Below are 17,298 nucleotides of genomic sequence, written 5' to 3'. Positions count from 1 at the left end.
GGCATTTGAAAACAATCTTTTCCGGGCCCCCATCTATTTACATAAGATGCCTGAGACAGATTTCCTGATCATCCGGACACGGCAAGGCTACTACATTCGAGAGCTGGTGGATATTTTTGTAGTTGGACAGGAGTGCCCACTCTATGAAGTACCTGGTCCCAACTCTAAGCGAGCTAACACACATATCAGAGACTTCCTGCAGGTATGTGATAAGAGATTATTTGGGGGTCTTTGGAGCAAGCCCATGGCACAGGCTTGGGCCTTGGGACAGTCTTGATTTGAGGATCTCATTGTCCTGCTGTGACTCCCTTTTTAAATTTGTTTGTTTTCTTGTGAGGTGAGAGCACTGCAGGAGTTGGATGTTAACCAGACAGGCCATTTTGGTTTTCATGTAACCAAAGATTTATAGCGTGTCTCTTCTGTTTTAATGGCATTCTATCTGATAAGTAAATTATAACGGCTTTTTATTACCAGAATGAAAGGTTAGGAGATTATATACAAATGTACAAAATTGAAGAAGTTAGAGTGGGTTTTGAAGTGGTTGTGCTGTGTAAAATGTCACCTATGGGTTTTACTAACAGTCAGTTAAGGAAACTTACCACTGTGCTATCAAACAGCACAGAATTACAGTTGCCTCATAGGTCTTTCTTAATTTTCTAGATCTTGTGGTGCTTAAGCTTTGGGACAGTCCATGAGCATTCAGTAATTACCCTCAAGTTCATATTTTGGATAAAATTTCTAGTAATTTACTGTCAGTTTATTTCAGAATTATAACTCCAGAGGTATTTGCAGAGCAGGAAAATCCATACTGTTCACAGAATTTCTGTGACAAAGCATGAACGTTTCTAATGTGATAAAACAAATTTTCAAGACAAATATTTTTTCCACATCTCCTTCTCAGACACAGCTGAACCTGAAGCAGACACGCAGCTTGGAAAACTTCACTGAGTAAATTTATGAGAAACAATGTTTTTTAAGTAGCAAGTCTGAAGCAGTCACCAGAATCATCGTGTGTACTGTCTGTGCAAGCTAGTTGATTGTTTCTTTGGACAAATGGGTGTTGTTTTGTAGGTTTTTATCTACCGGCTGTTCTGGAAGAGCAGGGACCGCCCGCGCAGGATCCGCATGGAGGACATCAAGAAGGCCTTTCCCTCCCACTCCGAGAGCAGCATCCGCAAGCGCCTGAAGCTCTGCGCTGACTTCAAACGCACAGGTGCTGAAGGGTTTTCAGCCATCCTGTGCTGCTCTTGGAGCTCCAAACACAGCAGAGGGAGGGAGCACCTCCTGATAAAACGTTCTTGAAAGCTTGTAGAACTGAAATGAATCTGACTGGGTGGTTTTTTTCCAATTTTTAAGAAACTTTCTTATGGCACAAGTGTGCTTGATGGTGAGATGTGACTGCAGTTTAGACATTTTTAATAACCCTTTGGGCAGTGATTTACTCGTTAAAGACACAGCACAAATAGATTCCCTTCCCTCTGTGTGTTTGCAAGCAAATGCATGCGCATGAAAGCTGGGACTATGATAGCATCCAGCACACATGGGAAACCACTCAGTGTTTGACCTGTGCATTTTTCAGGGATGGACTCAAACTGGTGGGTTTTAAAGCCGGATTTCAGGTTGCCAACAGAGGAGGAGATCAGAGCCATGGTGTCCCCAGAGCAGTGCTGTGCCTATTACAGCATGATCGCGGCCGAGCAGCGGCTCAAGGTAAATCCTGCTAAATCCAAGGCAAATTACTGACACCCTGTGAGGGGTGGGCCTAGGTAACACCTTCTCCCTGGAGCTAATTCTGCTATAAAGTAGGCAAGTTAGGTCTCTGACTGTTGTGTCGCTTGCTAAGTTTGCTGCTGCATAAAAGGGAGTTAGGTTTTAAAGAGAGAAACACTGTATTATCTGAGTATTGAATTAGCTGTGCTCAGAAGTACCAAAAGGAAGGTACAAGAAAGGGCTTATGTTTATACCTGGAGTTCTATAGCTGAAAGTAACCAGCAGGTGGCTGTAAGAGACACTGATTGTCTTTTTGAAGTTGAGTGCACTGTTTAGTAATGGAGTTTGTCAAAATACTGGGCAGTTTGACATCTCTGCTACTGTTGGTCACTGTGAATCTTGCAGGCAACTGTCTGTGGAAGTTTGCTTGTCCAGCATGACAAGTCTCCATGACTTCTAGTTCTGTCTCCAGTAAACTTTTTAAGGCTTCAGCTTCTCATTTTTTCCTTAATATTTCTCTGCAGGATGCAGGTTATGGGGAGAAATCCTTCTTTGCTCCAGAAGAGGAGAATGAAGAGGATTTCCAAATGAAGATTGATGATGAGGTATCATCAGAGTTATACATGAGTGTGTACACCATTATATAGATTTGAATTGTGGGAGAAAAATGAGGTCCTTATATTTAAAGGACATATTTAAAGTCCAATTCAGTGTTTCCAATGTTCACACAGCTTTCCTGGGAGCTTCTGCTGGCAGCTCATACCTGTCTTTGGTGATTGTTCTTGCAGGTCCTTTCAGGGCTAAGCTTTTTTTACCTCAAATGACTTTTTGTGAGTTCCTTAGCACTTTAGTTATTCATTGAAGTGTTATCAGGGCAGCTGAAGGATCAAGAAGAGGAATTCACCCTCATTGTGTCAGTTGAAAAGTTCTCAGTATGACTGGAAGAATTGCAAAATAAAAGCTTGTAACAGGGTTATGATTGTTTATTTTCTTACTGGCAGGTGCGCACGGCTCCCTGGAACACCACACGAGCCTTCATTGCTGCTATGAAGGGCAAGTGCCTCCTGGAAGTGACTGGTGTTGCAGATCCTACTGGTTGTGGGGAAGGATTTTCTTATGTCAAGATTCCAAACAAACCAACCCAGCAGAAGGTATAGTTCCCAAGGAGCCAATAGCTGGGAAGTCATGTGGGACTAAATAAGGGACATAAGGAAGAGAAAATACCAGATGAGCCTAGGAGAGACTCCTGTGACATTAATAGGCTGAATCTTCCTCTGAACAGGACGATAAAGAGCCTCAGCCAGTGAAGAAGACAGTGACTGGCACGGACGCGGATCTGCGCCGGCTTTCCCTCAAAAATGCCAAACAGCTTCTGCGGAAATTTGGGGTGCCTGAGGAGGAGGTGAGTGTGAGCCCAGGGCAGGCTGCACACTTCACTCAGGCTTTAGCAGCTGATGGTGGAAGGGACTTAAAATTTCTGCTTTGACCTCATGTGGAGAGGATTGAGATCCACAGCCAGGTACCTCAGCTGTGTCTCTAGGCCACTCCTTCCTTCCTGTTGCAGATCAAGAAGCTGTCCCGGTGGGAGGTGATTGACGTGGTCCGTACCATGTCCACAGAGCAGGCACGCTCAGGGGAAGGGCCTATGAGCAAATTTGCCCGTGGCTCTCGGTTCTCTGTGGCAGAACATCAGGAGAGATACAAAGAAGAGTGTCAGCGCATCTTCGACTTACAAAATAAGTATGTCCTTATCTGATGTTCACAGCCTTGGACCCCACCCTGTCCCCACCTCAAAAGTCCAGCACTGTACATGCCTGGGGCTCACTGATATGTGGTGGTGTAGGTATTCACTCATCTTGTTGGGCTTGTGAAGTACAGCACTAGGAAAGAGACCTTTTGCTATTAGTAGAAACCCTCAAGTTTAGTGTGTTGTTGTCACAGACCTTTTGGAAGGGTAGAATGTGTTGTAGAGTCACAACATGAGATGTTCTGCACTTCCACACATCAGTAGTTCAACACCTTATTTCCTTTCCTTTCCTGTTTTGTTCTGTTATGAACAATTTGCCATCCCTCTCTTGGGTAGTAGGTACCAATTCTATGTCCTGTTCTTAGAACTGCCAGAATTCATGCCGTATTCCTTGTTCTGGCCTGAGACTTGAGAGTGGTGAGGGAATAAGGTACTGTTAATGAAGAAGAGATCAGCTATTTGGAGAAGATTTGCTCAAAACAGTTGATCTTTTAGCAGGGGTTAAAAGGAGGGCTGGGAAGGGAATATATTATGCCTGTTGTAATAGTGATTTGCATCATTTTCACCTTTGTATTTCTGGGAAGGTAACAGACTGACTTTATTCTTTGTTCTGGCCTGAGACTTGAGAGTGGTGAAGGAATAAGGTACTGTTAATGAAGAAGAGATCAGCTATTTGGAGAAGATTTGCTCAAAACAGTTGATCTTTTAGCAGGGGTTAAAAGGAGGGCTGGGAAGGGAATATATTATGCCTGTTGTAGTAGTGATTTGCATAATTTTCACCTTTGTATTTCTGGAAAGGTAACAGACTGATTTTTTTTTTTTTTAATTTGGGAGGGCAACATTCACTGACTTTCAGGATGCCTCCTATTTCAGGGTTCTGGAATCCACTGAGATCCTGTCAACAGACACAGATAGCAGTTCAGCTGAAGACAGTGACTTTGAAGAGATGGGAAAGAATATTGAGAATATGTTACAGAACAAGAAAACTAGTTCTCAGCTCTCTCGGGAAAGAGAAGAGCAGGAACGGAAGGAATTGCAAAGGATGCTCCTGGGAGAAGACAATGACAAAGACAGGGGCAAAAAGGACAGGAGAGACAAAAAGGGGCTGTGTAAGTAACTGCAACCACCAGAATTATGCCTGGGAAGGGATGCAGGACTTTACGTCAGGCTGCAAATTGTGCTGATCTGGCCTCTTAAGAATCCTTGCAGAGAGAATGTATAAACATGCTTATCTGGGGCTTTTCCCTCTCTGGGGGTTCTTCCTTCTCTTGAGCACTTAGTAGCTGAAAGTGCCTCTGAAGTGTATTCTTTCCCTCACAGCTTTTGTTTATTTTGAACTATAAACTTACTCTGGTGTTTCTTTAGATAGTCACTGCTGCTTCCTGCTGAAGTTTCTTTTTTTTAAATTTTTATTTTGAGTGGGGAGCTGCTTTTTCAGTATTTTTCTCTAGATGTCTTCACACATAGTTCCTGCAACCATCTTAGGGTTGTGTAGTTGGATCTTCTGTGTACACACAGCTCTGTGTGTGAAGCAGGCACAGTCTGCAGGCTGATAGCAGTGTCTGTTACACTGTGTGCTGTGGCAGCATGTTTAGAGGTAAATTGGGCAGCTGCCAGATTTGGATCTCCTGGAGATGTGCTTGTTTTAAGTACATTCCAGCAGAGAACTTGACCTGTCCCTGACTGGCTGGTAAAACATTTGGCCTGTGAATGAACTTCATGAAGGTGCCCATGACCACTGTTACTTGTTGAATGTGTGTGAGCAAAGCTGAGCTCTGCATTTGAGTCAATGTTATTGTTGCCATCTATTCTCAAATTGGGAACACATCAGTAATAAATAGTTACTGGAATCATTTATAAGGCAAATGTGGAAGATTTTTGATGATTATTACCTCATGAAAAGATATCCAGTGTTACTTTGTACAAAACCTCTCAACCTGAATTATGAATGGTGCTGGTAAGAATCTGTGCTGACTTGACACACTGGTTGGAACATTCCTTGGAAAACTGGATAATTCTTGACCCTCAGTTTCTGCCAGATAACCATACCTATGATGAAAAGCACTGTAACTAATCCATCAGCAGGACCAGATGCAATTGCATTGCAGGTTGCACCTGTGGCTCCTTGTTGACTATAGCTGTTCTTTCTGGCTTTATAATCTGTGTGGATAATTAGGTAGCTTTGTTTCAGATGGATTTCATGTCATGATAACAGAACATGAACAAGCAAGCGAAAGACTTCTGTTAGGTTTTCCTGAATGTGACTCTTGGAAGATTTTAAGCCAAAACTGTCTGCTGTATTTAAACTATGGTATTTCTACAGTGTGGATAAAAACTAGAAGCAAATAAAGCATTTTCTTGTGACAACAGCTTCAGCAGCCTCAGCAACCTCTCACAAGGATGATGACACTGCCTCTGTGACCAGCCTGAATTCCTCTGCCACCGGCCGGCGCCTGAAGATCTACCGCACGTTCAGGGACGAGGACGGCAAGGAGTACGTGAGGTGTGAGACGGTGCGGAAGCCCGCGGTCATCGACGCCTACTGCCGCATACGCACCACCAAGGACGAGGAGTTCATGTAAGGCCTTCCTGCTCTCCTTCCTCTGTCTCTTAGCTTTGCCTACAGGCTTGTCTCATTCCACTGACAGCATGAAGAAATGGAGAATTGAGCGTAGAAGCCCGGTGTGGTGATGGTGGAGAGAAAGAGGTTTAATGGCTGTCCTTTTGGAGGGTGTCGCAAACTTGGTGCAGTGATTGAGCTGCCAGAAGAGTACCTGGTAAATCATGAACTAGGCTGGAAAATTTCTGTGTTTTTTTTCCCCCACCCAGACGGAAGTTTGCTCTGTTTGATGAGCAGCACCGTGAGGAGATGCGGAAGGAGCGGCGCAGGATCCAGGAGCAGTTACGGCGGCTAAAGCGGAACCAAGAGAAAGAGAAACTCAAGGGGCCTCCAGAAAAGAAGCCCAAGAAAATGAAAGAGCGTCCAGACTTGAAAGTAAGCATTCCATATAGGTTCTGGCTACTAAAGAAATTTCCTGTTCTAATGATGTACTACAGATCTCACAGATGCATTTTAATGATGCTTTACCTCAAAACTAGGAGCGCATATGTGAATTCTGATCCATCACTTTCTATTTTTGCAGCTAAAATGTGGAGCATGTGGTGCAATTGGGCACATGAGGACTAATAAGTTCTGCCCTCTTTACTACCAAACAAATGCCCCACCTTCTAATCCTGTTGCCATGACAGAGGAGCAGGAGGAAGAGCTGGAAAAAACAGTTATTCACAATGACAATGAAGAACTCATCAAAGTTGAAGGAACGAAAATTGTCCTGGGAAAACAACTGATTGAGAGGTAAGGGAAAAAGCAGAGATACTGGTGGGGATAATAAGAATAAACAACATAGAGCTTAATGCAGAATACTCATATGTATATTAGTCACAGGAATAAAGTGACAGAGCTTTACATAAACTGTCATTACAGTATTTTGATTGAGCATTTGGTATTATGGCAGATGGAACCAAAGCCAGTACTGGGGGACAAATGGTCTTGATTCACGTGAGGGCTGGAGGAAGTATTGTGCTTTTTTCTTTGTGCCTAGTGCTGATGAGGTTCGCAGGAAATCCCTGGTCCTGAAGTTTCCTAAGCAGCAGCTTCCTCCAAAGAAGAAGCGTCGCGTGGGGACAACGGTGCACTGTGATTATCTCAACGTGAGTGAAGTGTTACTGAGCTGAGTGCAGCACCTCCATTTCTGTTTGCACCAACTGGCCAGGCCCTTAACTGCTCCTGTGCAACCTCCTTGTGCCTGCCCAGAAAATTAATAAGCTAAATTGTCTAGGATTTCTGTGAGTAAATGTTTTGCATCTTGGAACTGCCTTCATTTTTCTGCCTCTTGTTTTTACAGCGTCCTCATAAATCCATCCACCGGCGGAGAACAGATCCCATGGTGACACTCTCATCCATCTTGGAGGGCATCATCAATGACATCAGGGATCTTCCCAATGTAAGTTTGAGCTATGACACCCAAATCCTGCATCTGAGGCGATATGGGTTGAAGCAGGATATGTAGACACCAGAATGTGGCTAGTTTTGTATGGATATATGCTCAATTTATTTTTTAATTTTTTTTTTCAACATAACCAGCACAAGATGAATGAAATGTAGCAGTGTGTAATGCTTTTATATATGTGGCACTGGAGAAGATCTGTCCTTCACTCTTTTCTGACCAAACTTTGCCAGAAACTTGAAAAATCAAAAGTTTAAATGGAAGATTTGAATTTAAATGAGAATTTCAAAGTTCAGTTTCTCGACTTTTGTGCTGCAATTGAAAATACCACAAATTCTCTGTGAGATTTTCCCTCTTATAGTGGTATTAGAAAATATTGTGTGGAAGAAAGTGTTTGCCATCGTGGTGTTGAGCTTATTCTGTTTTCCCTGGTGCAGTTAAGGACCTGGTGTAAAGGATTTGTACATTAGTGCCTGTTTAACAGTGGAGGTTCAACTGAGATTAGCTGTGCTATTACTGTGCTAATAACCATTTGTTTCTTTTCCTCCTCAGACATACCCCTTTCACACGCCTGTAAATCCAAAAGTTGTCAAAGATTATTACAAGATCATTACACGGCCCATGGATTTACAGACCCTGCGTGAAAACGTCCGGAAGAGGCAGTACCCATCCCGGGAGGAGTTCAGGGAGCACCTGGAGCTCATTGTGAAGAACAGTGCCACCTACAATGGTAACAACACAGGGAAATCCTGCTTCTGCTAATACACTGTGCAGGGATGAGTTGTGCAACTTTTAGAGTCAACAAAGAATGTAAAAGCAGAGCAAATTCACTTCCAGATGGCAATAGCGAACGTATATTTTTCCTGAGGTATCTGGAAGATTATATTAATGTTAATGAACTAATTAATAAATAAGAAAGAAGTGAATTCCAGCATGTACCAACAACTAAATGTTGACTGTGATGTGGTAATTGAAATTCAGTTATGGGTCTGTGTCCTGGGGTGACTCAGTGACTGAAGACTTCTGCATGTTTCAAGTCGTGCCTCCCTCCTTCATAGCTAAGTAAAATATTGTTTTCAGTAGATTGCATTATTATGCTTTATTCAATGAATCTTCCAATGCAAATAGGAATAGTTCACACCCATTGAAGGCAGTGCCTTGGAGCATGCAGCTTTGAGTGGAGTTTGCTGTCATGATTTTGCATATTGGGATTCTCAGTCATAATAAACTTTTTCCCCATTGGGAGGGTCGGGAAACTAGTTGGAAAAAAAAAGGAAAGAAAGCTAGTTTAAAATAAAAGTATAGATTCTGTGATAGAGCATGTATCTGCTGGGGAAAAGTGATGATTCATTGGCTTTATCTGACTGCTGATAGAAACATCTTTGTCCAAAATATATTAATTTGACAGAAAAACCTCCCAGCTGCACTGAGTCTATCTAGGCTGTGCAGCATTGAGGGTGACACTTGACAGTTTGTGTCTTTGCTGCTTCCTTTATTATTTTGACAGTTAAATCTCTGATTTATTCTAATAAGTAAGATCCATGTTTTCATTGTTTTGTTGCAAATGCTTGTTTCCATGTCTGAGGAATCCTGAAATTATTTAAAGCTGTGGGTTTTTGAATATTCCTTAAATGTCCATCTTGCCTTCCTTAGTGAAGGAAACAGAAATGTCATGATTTATACTGTGAATATTTGGCAGAGGTGGAGGGCTTGGAGGCCAATCTGCCACAGGCACAGCTGCTTTCCAAAGGGTTTCCAGACTTTACTAGAATGTATGCCAGAAATGTTATTTACTACTAATAACATTTTCTCATATAAAATGCATGCTGAACTTGAATAACTGTGTGTATTGAAAATATACTTGAGTATATTCTCCTAAATATGCCAGAAATATTATCAATGATGCTGTAGGAGTAAAGATAAATCATAGTGTGACATGGGCCTTTTTAATCAAGCTGCAGTTGCTGGTGTGTGTTTGCAGGGCCAAAGCACTCACTGACACAGATATCCCAGTCCATGCTTGACCTGTGTGATGAAAAGCTAAAAGAGGCAAGTTCTGTGAATATGTTGTGGTCAGAATGGAGGGGAAGGGATGATCAAGGGTGGTTGAAGACTGAGAATAGGGGATGTGCATAGGCAAAACACAGGGGTTTTGCCTGGGAGGGTAGTAGGAAATTAAGGGAGTTCTTCCTCCTACCCAGAAGGTATTTGAATTTTTAACATTTTAAACAGTTCCCATGGGAACCTTTCTGAAAAAATGCTTGTTTCTTATTCTAGTTACTTTATCTTATCTGTAGGCTTATATCTTGACTGTTACCCCCTGTTAGTTACAAGTGTTTTCATAAAAAGGTGCATGGCAGCCTCTCTGGGACAGAATATCATGATAGCTCAGTTATTAGTTTAGGGTCAGCCACTGATTTTCCCTGCTTCTTTTGCAGAAGGAAGATAAACTGGCTCGACTAGAAAAAGCAATTAATCCTCTCCTGGATGATGATGATCAAGTGGCCTTTTCCTTCATTTTGGATAACATTGTGACTCAAAAGATGATGGCAGTTCCAGATGTATGTATCTTGAGTGACTGTGTGATGTGAAAAATGTACTGATCTTGTTGTGGAGAAACCAGTGCTATTAAATACAGAAATCTTCTGTAAAATTATCAATTTGTATTATATGTTTCTACTGTCAAATAGATATCAAAAGGACTAGTTAAAAATCCAGCTGGTAGATCTTTTCTGTGTGTCCCTCCTGAACCTAAATGATTGGATTCAAGAGGTTTTGTTATAAATACCTTAAATACATTTGGAGTGTTAATCAGTTCTGCAGACATGACATTTGTAGAAAATTCTACACAGAAGCTTTCTAAACCAGTCTGTTTTCTTTTTTTTTTCAGTCTTGGCCCTTTCACCATCCAGTTAACAAAAAGTTTGTTCCTGATTATTACAAGGTGATTGCTAATCCGATGGATCTGGAGACCATCCGCAAGGTGTGTAGCTTGGACTGAGCACTCTCTTGAGAGCTGTTGGGGCTTGATCACTCACTGGGTGACAATTCTCTTCCAGAATATCTCCAAACACAAATACCAGAACAGGGAGACTTTCCTGGATGATGTTAACCTCATCCTTGCCAACAGCATTAAGTACAATGGTAGGTGGTGGAAATGAGGCTTCAGCTGCCTTTTTACTTTGATTCATTCATCTGGGCACCTGTACTGCCAAAGTGTGTTGAAGCCTGAGGCTGTGATTCATAAACTTGATGATTGTTTTCCTTTCCTGAGGAAAGGGATGCTTTAACAGTGCTGTTTTCACTGTCACATGGAGCTTTATTACCATCTGGTGCAGGATGGGGCAGTTACATTTGGGGAAGATGTTCTGCTGCTCAGTACATGTCTCTGATCCAATGATTTGTTTCTGGGAATTTCCTTGAGACAGGGTACAACCTTTCTGTGTCCTAAATCACACTTTTAATGCTGGAACAAACTGGTTGTGCTATTTTAGCTCTGCTTTGTATTTCTCCTTACATCAGGAGCTGGGATTTAGGGGTCTGTGTAACCAAAACCTGTCCTGCTGTCTCGGCAGCTGGAATTGAAAAAACATCAGAATGTATAAAGAGATTTGTTTCTTACTACAGGGTCAGACAGCCAGTACACAAAAACAGCCCAGGAGATTGTAAACATCTGTTACCAGACTTTAGCTGAGGTATGTGGACAACTTTACTGGAATATATACAGTTTGAATCTTCTGTTCTGAAACCTTAGCAAGTGTTTTTATTCTTAGTATGATGAGCACCTGACTCAACTCGAGAGAGACATCTCTACTGCTAAGGAAGCAGCACTGGAGGAGGCAGATCTGGAAAGTCTTGATCCTATGACCCCTGGTCCCTACACTCCACAGGCAAGTGACCAAGCAAGGCTTTCACTTTCTTTTAGTTTCAGTCTCCTGAGTGTTTGATCCCAATTTTCCTCTTTGTTTCATGTTCTCCATCTGTCTGCAGTTTGTCTTTTAGTAGAGTATCTTGTTGGATGATGTGCTAACACTTGCTTTTTAAGAATAAATGTAAGAAGCAGTTCTGATGCTTCAGAGAGTGAGATACCTAAGACAGAGAGAGCCATTTCCCAAGCAAGTTGTAAAACTGGCCTGCAGGTGAGCTGTGTACAGTCAGGTACAGCTGAGTGTTGGTTGGAAGGTCAACTGTGCAAGTGTAACATTTGGAAACCCTCAGAAGTCAAGCAGTGGACAGGTAAGGAGAACATGAGGACAAAACATGGATGTAGTGCTGAGAGGAATCCAGGGAGCTGTTTGGTACTGGTATTGTGGGAAAGGCTCATTGCTGTGGGTAAGGAACTCTCTGATAAGGTCAGCAGAGTCCCACTGTAACCTCATTGCTGGGATTCTTTACATCTCTTGGTTCCAGTTCTAGTGGAAAATAATGGTTTTTAACCTTTATCATTGTATTATAGAAGACAATTGTGTGTGTCAGGTATTTCCTATGTGTTACAGAGTGAGTTCGTGCTGGGCTGCTTTTCAGTTTACAGTTTGGCAAAGATTTATAAGCTACTTAGACCTTTTTTAAAAATAATTCTTATTTTGGGTTGTTTGATGTTTTTAAAAGCATCAGTTAAAAACTTCCACCAGGAATGACAAGTTAATTCATGAAAACTATAATTAACTTTGGAATTTGCCTAGGAAAGCAGGGGATGTCATCCTAATGTCTGAGATGTGCCTTTTGTTTATTTGAAAAAGTTCACAGGCCTTGGGAAAGATCTCTGTGTTGATAATTGAATGATAAAATGCAAAAGTTGTGGTATAGGAAGACAAACCAAAGCTTTCTTTGCAGCTGTTCAGCCCAGTTGTAGACCAATAATTTTTTGATTCTGTGCAAGTCTGATGTAATCACATCTGGAAAGTTGCATTTAGTTTTAGCAAAGTCAGAGCAGAAAAGAAGGGCTTGAAGTTCAGGAACAATTTAAGATCTTATGAAGATTATTTTTAAGAGAAAAATTAGTTTAAAAATTGTTTAGGCAAAAAGTATACAAAGACTGTATCCTGAGCCAGGATAGCAGGACACACGTGAGTTTGGGGCAATATTTAACACCCTCCCATCCATCTCTCCCCTCAAAAATACCCAAAATGTAGCATTTTAGGAAGGTAGAAAGCGTTTGTTGGAATTGATCAAATTCAGAAGGCTGGGAATGCTGAAACTGAGTATCATGGAAAAAGACCTTCCTGCCAATAGGAAGTGTTGGGCTGTAGGAGAGTCTTTGGAGATGAGTTGAAAGAGATGAGATATTGAAGATGAGATATTGAAACAATTTGTTGACATATTTCAAGAATTAAGTGACATCAGTGGTGATCCCAGTGCTGCATCAGAGAGTGAGGGACAAAAATGCCATTTTCTTATTTGATGGTTTCCTTCCCAAGAGCAATGTTATTTGGTCTGGTTTTATTTCAAGCTGGTGATCAGAAGAGAGGAAAGGAGGCCTGGGCAGGGAACTGTCCTTGCTAAGAGGAAAGAGCTCTCTGAGCTTCTGTCTTGAACTTGTCACATAAAGGCCACCCTTGCCCTCTGCTTCTTGGCTGGAGCTACAGTCCCACTTCCCACACTCCCAAACTTGCCACAGATGGCAGGTCTGGGGGAGATTGCTTGGATTTAGTTCCCTTTTTTAAATGCAGTTGTGACAGCCAACATTTATCTCCCCATATGGGTCTTCAGAGGTTGGCCTCCAGGATATAAAAAGCAAATACAGTTGAGAGCTGTCTGTGCTTTACGTGTCTGTTTAAATTCTTAGGAAGCCTGTTTTGCCTAATTTAAGAATTATTGCTGTTGGTGTTAAGACTTTCAGTATTGTCATGATCTATGAAGTGTGTATTGTAAGGGAACTTCATTAAAATCCTAATATGTAGTTCCTCATTAACTCTTTAGAGGTCAGTGTGCATGCAAACTGCAGGTTGGCTTTTGGAACACTTTATCCAAATCCCCTTTTTCTTGCTTGTGTCAGCTCTAGGGGTTAGACAGTGACTTACATAGGACTGATTGGAAGCTGAAGCTTTGCTGTTTCATATGTGCTAGGCTTTTCCCAGTTCTGACTGGAGCATTTGGGGTGCAACACCATTCCCATTATGAGGAAGTAAATGAAAAGGGCCATGCTGAGTCAGACCAAAGGTTGATGTAATCAACTCTCCTGTCTCTGGCAGGGAACAGAAGTAGGTGGATGCAAACATGCAGTGATCATTTTTACAGCAAACCCTCTCTGCTTCTGGGAATTGGTTGTTCAGGCACCTTAAACTTGTGTTGGACCTGGACCATTGTATTCATGAGCTGCAGAGAGCTCTGTTCTCTATAAATTTATTGAATCCTTTTGGAGCCCATTTGTGATTTTGGCCTCTGTAGAATAGCACTGTATAGAAGTACTGACTTCTGTTTTAAAATCTGCTATTTGGCAAACTTCGAAGCTGAGGTTTTGAGCCATTGCATTTACCCCATTTGTTCTTTAAGAATAATTAGCTCATTTTGACTAAACAGTGTGTAATAATATGAACACCATGCCAAAAAGATGCATTTAGTCCTGAAATCCCAGTCTTGCCTCTCAAGATACTGCTCCAGTCTCATTCTTAGCCTGAGAATGTTCTGTCTCCTGTTTCCACCTATACTTCAGCCACCAGATTTGTATGATACCAGCACTTCCCTCAGTGTGTCCCATGGTGCTTCATTCTATCAAGATGAAAGCAATTTGTCTGCTATGGACACTCCCATCACTACCACAGGGAAGCGAGGAACTCAGGTCAGAATCCTCCATTTTCTCATCTGGTTGGGGAGTTGTCTTGTATGAGCAAATTACTAAAAGGAGGCAATGACTTTGTAGGAAACAGGTGACAAAGATCAGGTTTTCCTAGTAGAGAAGGGAATATATTCCAAAAGTTATATTTTCTTCATTTTGACTGGTCTGAGGGAAAAATTTAAAAAAAATAAATTAAAGAGCACTGGGAATTGAGACACTGCAAAACAAAGAATAGAGAATCAAAAGCTGCACAAGAATCTGCCTAAGGCCAGGTATTTGTTTGCTTCACTGCTTCTGGAAGTAGAGACCTGGTGACTCATGCTACAGAGGGGTTAATATGCAATCCCTTGTTAATTCTGAGCGGGGAAATGGTGAAGGATTCTCTACAGATTCACAAGATCATAATTAGATTATTATGGTTGCATCCAGTGACAATTAGGAGCTTGGAAGTGATGGTTGCTACTGTAGATACCTTATAGTTGTAAAAGGAAAAGCAGACAGGTTAAAGGGATTAAATAATTAGAAACGAACTTTTTACTGTAACCACAGAATATTTTTCCATAGTCTTTATTCTGTATTAAACAAAACAATAGATGTTGAAGGAGAAGGAATAGCAGAAGGATATGCAGTAATAGGACCATGAAAATAAATTACCAGGAGGATGAAGAAGGTGAGGAGCCACAAGACTGAAGGTGGTATCAGAAAGACTGGTAAGAGCTATTCTGAACAATGCAGGCAAACAGAGATTGGTTATGAATAGTTCTGTGTAGTATTGTAGCCATCTGTAGCTTTGTGAATGTCTTCTAGATTTGGAAGTTTTCAAGCTTTCTGTAGAAATTTATAGTCTTTGGGACAGAATCTGTATGTCCTCTTTATCTTGTACTCATGGGGACTATGGGAAGAATTGGAAGAGAAGGACAGAAAAAGATTTGGGGGAAATGCTGTGTGCTTTTAAAATATATTATGAAAATAAGCACTTTTTTTACGACCTAGTGCTATTTTCCAGAAATAACTAGTTGAACAAGGAATTCTGGTCTGTAAGGCTGGAGATTCCCAATTCAAGGATGAGCACATCAAGTAAAAGTGTATGGAGACTGTGCTCTCTGATCTTGCAATAAAGAGAAAAAGGATCCTTGCTCTGAGAGTGATACACATATATTTTCCTTTCTGTCTTTTCCTTCCTGTACTCTCACACCCACCTTTGTGGCCCAGGTGTCTCTCACACCCCCTGGGTGATGTCCAGCAGCGCCCTCCTGTCCCTGCTGCTCTGGGTGCCCTCCTCAGTGTCCCTGCTGTTCTGGGTGCTCTCCTCAGTGTCCCTGCTGTTCTGGGTGTGTCCAGCAGTGCCCTCCTCAGTGTCCCAGCTGTTCTGGGTGCCCTCCTAGTGTCCCTGCTGTTGTGGGTGATGTCCAGCAGTGCCCTCCTCAGTGTCCCTGCTGTTCTGGGTGTGTCCAGCAGTGCCCTCCTCAGTGTCCCTGCTGTTGTGGGTGATGTCCAGCAGTGCCCTCCTCAGTGTCCCTGCTGCTCTGGGTGCCCTCCTCAGTGTCCCTGCTGCTCTGGGTGCCCTCCTCAGTGTCCCAGCTGTTCTGGGTGTGTCCAGCAGTGCCCTCCTCAGTGTCCCTGCTCTTTGTGTTCCCATCCAGATGCGCCAGGGGCGAGGTCGGCTGGGCGAGGAAGACTCTGATGTGGATATTGAAGGATTTGATGAGGATGATGATGGCAAGCCCAAGACTCCAGCCCCAGTGAGTACCTTTACAGAAATCCCAGCCACAGTGTGGGGGCTGACTCGCAGGGCTGTCAGTTGTGCCTGCTGCCCTGAGGCAGGCTCTGAAATGCAGTTGGGAAAAGTTAGCACGGTGAACTGAGGGAGTGCTTCAGAGTGGGCAGAGTGGGAAATCTGTGATAGAAAGGCAGCATGCTGCTGGAGCTTCAGCATCCTTTTTGTGTGACCCAGGAGGTTGAAGATGCAGATGGGGACCTTGCTGATGAAGAAGAAGGATCGGCCCAGCAGCCCCAGGCCAGTGTCCTCTATGAAGACTTGCTCATGTCTGATGGAGAGGATGATGATGATGGGAGTGATGAAGAGGGAGATAATCCTTTCTCGTGTAAGTGTCCTTCTCTGATTGTTCATTAACCCAGCTGATCTCATGCTTCCATCACAAAAACATGCAGAGACTAAAGGGGCAAGATGAGGAAACTGGGTGAACACAAATGGGACTGAAAACAAAAGTGCAATAGGAATGCTGTAAGTGCAGAGACACAGGAAAGCAGAGTTAAGACAAGGTCTTGTTGATTGTATTTCATAAAGTGAAACTGCAAATGGTTCTGAAAACACTGCAAGTATGATTTGGTATGCAGAGCCAGGAATGGGTAGTCTGGTAAAAGTACATTTATTTTGATATGAAATAGGGTTATCAATGTTAAATGTTAAAATAATGTTATAATGAAAAGTAGTGTTATCACAAACAGAAAGAGGTGTACAGAGGTCATTCAGACTGTTTCTATGTTTTAATACAAACTTATGCAGAAAAGCATATAGTGGTATTTACCAATGACTTCTGAAAATTTTTAGGGGGGAAGAAGGGGGGATTTTTCAGAGTAGGCAAGATATAAGGCCTTTTTGAGTAATGGTGGCAATGAGATTGCTTTGGAATAACATCAGAATTGGGCATTCAGCAGGTGGTGTCACCTCCCAGGTACCTTTTCTGCCTTGTGGAGACAGGATTTGTAAACATTCCTTACAGTCAATACTGCAGCCTTGAAACATAGACAGTGCATATGTGACAGAACAAACCTGCAGCTCCTGACCACACTTTGGTTCCTTACACAGCTATCCAGCTGAGTGAGAGTGGCAGTGACTCAGATGTGGAGCCCAATGCAGTGAGACCCAAACAGCCTCATGTTCTCCAGGAGAACACACGGATGGGCATGGACAATGAAGAAAGCATGATGTCCTATGAAGGGGATGGTGGGGAGACATCTCATGTTATGGAGGACAGCAATATCAGGTAATTAGAGCTGGTTGAAATCCCATCTCTTAAAGATTTTTGAAGTGTTCA

At 42.3% G+C, this 17,298-nt stretch overlaps 1 protein-coding gene across 6 annotated transcripts in view; it reads left to right on the top strand.

Annotated features, from left to right (window-relative positions):
* The window catches only part of TAF1 (TATA-box binding protein associated factor 1), a 29,029-nt gene that overhangs the window by 10,113 nt on the left and 1,618 nt on the right, over window positions 1–17,298 (top strand). For 2 of the 6 annotated variants that reach the window (XM_039717441.1, XM_039717443.1), the window contains 24 exons: window positions 2–202; window positions 1,072–1,213; window positions 1,580–1,710; window positions 2,235–2,315; window positions 2,712–2,861; window positions 2,993–3,112; window positions 3,275–3,450; window positions 4,331–4,566; window positions 5,828–6,035; window positions 6,287–6,452; window positions 6,601–6,812; window positions 7,060–7,168; window positions 7,363–7,461; window positions 8,017–8,194; window positions 9,446–9,513; window positions 9,903–10,025; window positions 10,355–10,447; window positions 10,524–10,608; window positions 11,092–11,159; window positions 11,238–11,354; window positions 14,117–14,242; window positions 15,883–15,981; window positions 16,194–16,344; window positions 17,070–17,247. In XM_039717441.1, the coding sequence (XP_039573375.1) occupies window positions 2–202; window positions 1,072–1,213; window positions 1,580–1,710; window positions 2,235–2,315; window positions 2,712–2,861; window positions 2,993–3,112; window positions 3,275–3,450; window positions 4,331–4,566; window positions 5,828–6,035; window positions 6,287–6,452; window positions 6,601–6,812; window positions 7,060–7,168; window positions 7,363–7,461; window positions 8,017–8,194; window positions 9,446–9,513; window positions 9,903–10,025; window positions 10,355–10,447; window positions 10,524–10,608; window positions 11,092–11,159; window positions 11,238–11,354; window positions 14,117–14,242; window positions 15,883–15,981; window positions 16,194–16,344; window positions 17,070–17,247 (3,317 nt within the window). The remainder of the gene's footprint in view (window position 1; window positions 203–1,071; window positions 1,214–1,579; window positions 1,711–2,234; window positions 2,316–2,711; window positions 2,862–2,992; window positions 3,113–3,274; window positions 3,451–4,330; window positions 4,567–5,827; window positions 6,036–6,286; window positions 6,453–6,600; window positions 6,813–7,059; window positions 7,169–7,362; window positions 7,462–8,016; window positions 8,195–9,445; window positions 9,514–9,902; window positions 10,026–10,354; window positions 10,448–10,523; window positions 10,609–11,091; window positions 11,160–11,237; window positions 11,355–14,116; window positions 14,243–15,882; window positions 15,982–16,193; window positions 16,345–17,069; window positions 17,248–17,298) is intronic. The other 4 variants (XM_039717444.1, XM_039717446.1, XM_039717442.1 and 1 more) reach the window with 3 other exon arrangements.

This window comes from Passer montanus, unplaced genomic scaffold, assembly GCF_014805655.1.
Source record: "Passer montanus isolate IOZ18808 unplaced genomic scaffold, ASM1480565v1 scaffold38, whole genome shotgun sequence".
Lineage (NCBI taxonomy): Eukaryota > Metazoa > Chordata > Aves > Passeriformes > Passeridae > Passer > Passer montanus.
This window is presented reverse-complemented; position numbering and strand designations above follow the sequence as displayed.